The sequence below is a fragment of the Buceros rhinoceros genome, unplaced genomic scaffold (assembly GCF_000710305.1).
Source record: "Buceros rhinoceros silvestris isolate BGI_N320 unplaced genomic scaffold, ASM71030v1 scaffold23697, whole genome shotgun sequence".
In the NCBI taxonomy this organism is placed as follows: domain Eukaryota; kingdom Metazoa; phylum Chordata; class Aves; order Bucerotiformes; family Bucerotidae; genus Buceros; species Buceros rhinoceros.
In genome coordinates this window covers 1-4,771 of record NW_010424278.1, presented here as the reverse complement: position 1 = coordinate 4,771, position 4,771 = coordinate 1, and the positions used below count along the sequence as shown (strand labels likewise).

The window sequence follows — 4,771 nt, the reverse complement described above, 5'->3', positions numbered from 1 at the left end:
CAGGAATCCTCCTCCCCCTACCTCTTTTCCACCAAGCTGAACAAGCTGAAGGCTCCTTTGGAAGAAGAGCTCTCAGCTCCCCATATCACAAGCAACTGGAAGCATCACGTTCCAAGGCATTACACCCCAAAACTCACACTTCTGCTCTGGAAACAGCCACGTGGAGGCTGTTCTGATCACTGAGGAGCATCTTTAAGAGCACTACAGGATAAACCCAGGCTCAGCACCCAGAAATGCTCGGACATGTGGCAGCGTTCAGCCTGTGGTCTGCAGCTACTCCAGGGACCTGACCTCCCTCCGGTGCTGAAGCTGCTGTCCGGTGGTGGGAAGTGTAGCAGCCCCACACTGCTCTGACTGCAAACATTTCAGTGCAGAAGCAAGAGTAAGGAACAGCAGCAAAGACTGTTCCTATCCAAAAGATGATGTGGGCAATTCTGCAACAACAGGGGGAGGTTTCAGATGATGAGAGAGAAATTCAACCACTTATAACTGGGTGCATGAGACGAGTTCTCAGAAGAGCATCCCAAGTTTCTCTCCCCAAGACGACAAGCGGACCACAGCTAGGCACTCTGCTTTCTAGCACACTGAATCACACTCCCTCACCCCCGTCCAACCTTTGCGTGGCAGGAGGCCAAATGCTCATTTCAGGACATCTGCAGGCAGCGCAGATGCAGCTCCAGTTGATTACGGAGCCAAGTACTGCTCTACAGCCAGGCAGCGGACGGAAACAAACCCTGGATTTGGGGGCTTTTTGAGGTGCAATTGCTTCTGGCTAACGATGTCAACAACTCCTTCCTCAGCCTCTGAAGAGTCTGGGGATGGCCCACTGCATGTTTGCTTCGCTGAACTGCTGCCCAGGCCAGAACCAGATACCCCATCACAGACAGAGTCTAGATGGGGCAATCCCATCCATGATGGTCACCCATGTCCTCCAGAACACAAGGCAGCACATCATGTGGGACTGGTGACAAACCAGCATCAGTCTAAGTGGTTGGACAGGACATTAAATGCCCACGCACACTAATTACACAAAGTATTTGGTTCTATCCCATTAGACAGTGGCCTCAGCTCTCATTAGGGGAGCTGCAGACGCAGGGCTAGATGTTGTTCTGACGGCCACACAACACACTCTGTAGGAGCACGACGAGTTACCATCAGGTGTATCGCGCAGGAGCAGCTCCACAGCCCCGCCCTTGGGCAGTTCTTCCACCCAGCCTGCCTGGACAGGAAGGCTGGGGGACCCCATCTGAGATCCTGGAGTGGGAGTGAGAGGGAACAGAAAGCTTTTCTAGGGCAATTTTCTCCAGCCAACCTATTTCCGAGTCACTCATCTATTTACACTTGGGAGAACTGATCTGAATACATACTAAAGGCAGCGTTTATCCACTCCGAGCCACTGCTTTGCTTCTCGGGCATGCAGCTTCAAGAGCCCAGAGATGCTTTTTCATCTCCTCAACACACACACTTTGGCCTTTGGTTTCTTTGTTAGCAGTCTTGGAGAACGACAGTGCTACTGACATAGTCTGGCTGGCTTTATTTTAAAAACATATGATATACATATAGCATTGTCATGGCAACTGCTAATTATGGTAATTGCTGCACATGCTGATTCTAAACAGAAAAGGGTACAAGCGTCCCATTATACCAAGGTCAACCGATTACTTTTTTTTGGAACGGATAACTCCAGGACATAAGGAGCCATGCTTCATCCACCCCGAGCAAAGGAGGAGAACGAGGAACACCACTCTGCATTCATCCTGTCTCACCCCCAGCTCCCCACTCTGAAGACAGCACTTGGACAGTGTCACCCAGCACCCCAGCTCCAGCCAGGCTCCCTGCACGGACCCAGCCTCAGCACTGCCCACCACTGCTGGTGTGGCTTCAGGCAGCCCCTTTCCTAATTTATCTTGGGGAACCACAACTTCATCACCACTCAGTTCCTCAGTCTGTGCAAACAAACCCACTTGCACAGAAGGGAGGAGGTGGCACTGCCTCCAACAGCCCCTGCTTTCCAGGGGGAGTTAGCAGGGCTCACACACAACCAAGCCACAACCAGCAGCACATGGCATTTGGGATTTTCCTCCTCCTGCCTTTTGGAAAAGCTCTGTAGCCTCATTCCCAAGGTTTTGAGACCCAAGGGAGAAGCAGCAGTTGGATCTTTATTTGATGCTGCTCCAAGGGGTTTCCAGGTAAGGTGAGAGCCAGAAGGAAGCGCAGTGCAGGCTTCTTGAGTCACCACACGGGATTTGGCAAAGGGGAACTCTTAATACACCACATAGAGACTCTTACAGACCCAAGACCGAGCAAAGACCGAGAGGGAGAAGAGACAGGCAGGCAACATTGTGTGCTTCAGGTCCGAAACATGAGCGCAACACAGCAAGCACGAGCTCAGGAAGCAGTTGTTGGCAGAAGACTGGCAGCCCGGGCCACACTTCCGAGAAGCATCACACAACGGAAGGAACCCCCCCCAGTCAAATTACCTGCAAGCTCTCTGCATCCGGCGCTGCCTGCTCCTCCAGGGCAACATCAAAGAACAACTTATGGATGATGTGTCTTTTGCTGACCTAAACACAGGAGACAGAAGAGGTTGATGGGCACAGATGTGGAAACACAATGGATATGGAAGACAGATGGAAGGGGAGAAGGTACCACCTTGTCACAAGGCCATGAAAGGCAAGTCAGGTCACGTGCCCAACACCATTAGCAACGATGCTCTGCTTTGGCTCCACAGCACAGGAGCAGACCCCCCGCTCAGTTCTGGGAGCACAGCTCCAGCCAAGCCTCTGAGCCGCAGCAGAAAGATTCAAGCATTTCTGAATCAAGCGCAGTCTGTTCTCTGGCAGCCAAGGCCCGAGCAGCTGACGCTGAGCTAACATGATGCCAGATCCTAAGACAGAAGTACGTGCTGCTTTCTGCAGGCAGAAGGTGCTGTAATTGAATTTGATAGCTCTCCACACCTCCCCCATGCAGTTACAGCTTTGTGTTTTAAGTATTATATACAGTCATGACACCAGCTAATTGCATAGTTACTGCTACATAAGATGTTATTTCGCGATAACTCCATGGTAACCCAGAGATGTAAGAGGCAGTGAAGAACAGAGGGAATCAACAAGTCGGGGAAGGAACAAGGGCCAAGACCTTGAGAGGAAGAAAGAAGCATGAACACGGAACAAGCCCAAGATGCAGCTCGCTAAAAACCTACGTCTGAGCATGAGGCAACATCTCCTGCAGCCACTACACACCAAGCCCTGCTGGCGGTACCAAGGCTGGTGACACAAAGGACTTCAAAGAAGTTCAGGTCCTGATTGAGCCACTGGATCCCCAAACTTGGCTTCCCCCCTCAGCAGCAGAGCTCATCCAGCCTTCCTTCCCTCCCCAGCCTTTGTTTGTCTCAACTAAGGGCCAAGCGCTGCAGAGCAAGGACTCGATTGCAACGACTGTGACAGCAAGCAGCAGGTTGCTCTTGAACCGCGGCTCGGACGTCCTGCTGGACCCCTCCCACCCCTTCTATCGTTACGCCAGCACTTACTCAGCCTAAATAAAAGCTGCAGAAGCCCAGAGAGCCTTCCTAGAGGAGCTACAGCCCAGACAGCAGCCGGGCACCCTCAGACCACCTCTCCCATCAGATGGGTGGCTGAGAGGAGGGCACCCGCTAAGCCTTTGGAAGGTTTCATACCATGCACCTTCTCCTTGTATCACCCACCACAGGCCCAGCCCTGGCTCCTGGACGCTGTTCAGCAGAGCACTGTGCCATAGAAATAGAGTGTGCAGAGGTGATGGTGTTACCTGGATCCTGCACTGCGGGCACGTCCGGCTCGGGGCTGTGTCAAACCACTGGGTGAGACTGAGAAAGGAGAAGAAAACAGACTGTCAATCCTTGCGATCCAGGAGCGCTGCACCCAGGGGCCACCCCCAGCTTTCCAGGGGACAGCAGGACACGGCTCCTTTTCACTAACTAGAAACACAAACGCGTAGTCCAGAGGTGCAGCTAAGGGGAACGCCGTGTTCCAGCACGTGGACTCCACCTTTGCCTCTGAAACAATTCCCAGCTGAATTTAGCACGACAGCTTATCTTTACCAGGACAGAGTTTTCACAGAGCTCAGATCTCCCTGGGAAGAGCCTTTGAACAACCGTAGCTTCGCAGCAGCGAGCGGATCCCCACGCAGAGTGGCACAAGAGCTGCTATATCAGGATACCACAGCTGGGAGACCCCCAGTTTGGTCAGCTCCAGAGGGTGCCACCAACACCGAACACGCATCCACAGCATGAGAGAGAGACCCAGCCGGTCTCTGCTCCGAGATGGTGACTGCAAACCCGTCGGCCTCCCAGGGAGAGCTGCTTTCGCATTTTGCCACCAAGCCATCACATCACACTCACAACCGTCTATTTTTGGAGCAGGGTAACAATCTGGATGTGGCAGGTTACCTTCGGAAGCTCTCCCTCCTCCGCAGGGTGTTACAGGAGAGAGAGCCCGAGCTGTGCCGCTGGTGAAGAGGTGGCCATCACACCTGCGAGCGGGGTCCCTCTCCCAGCCAGCCAGAAAAGCAAATGCCCGCTCCCTCCCCACACACAGAATTTATTTCTGCAGAAAAACCATTTCCTTCCAACACAAACACTGGCAAAGCAGCTCCAGCAAAAGCATGAAATTGCCTGGGAGGCTTCGCTCATAATCTAACACCGCTCCTTCCAGATAAACACCCTGGGTAGGAGCAACCTGCTGGCACCGGCCCTCCCGGAGAGGGAGGCCGCGGGCAGAGGAGCGACAACCCA

General features: G+C 53.2%; 1 protein-coding gene across 1 annotated transcript in view; it reads right to left on the bottom strand.

The window, feature by feature from the left end:
• TRAIP (TRAF interacting protein) overlaps positions 1–3,844 on the bottom strand; it is a gene marked incomplete at its 5' end in the record, with an annotated part of 18,709 nt that extends 14,865 nt beyond the window's left edge. The window contains 2 exons of the mRNA XM_010140747.1: positions 2,481–2,564; positions 3,787–3,844. Coding sequence (XP_010139049.1) covers positions 2,481–2,564; positions 3,787–3,844 — 142 coding nt within the window. The remainder of the gene's footprint in view (positions 1–2,480; positions 2,565–3,786) is intronic.
• Positions 3,845–4,771: the final 927 nt, after the last annotated feature.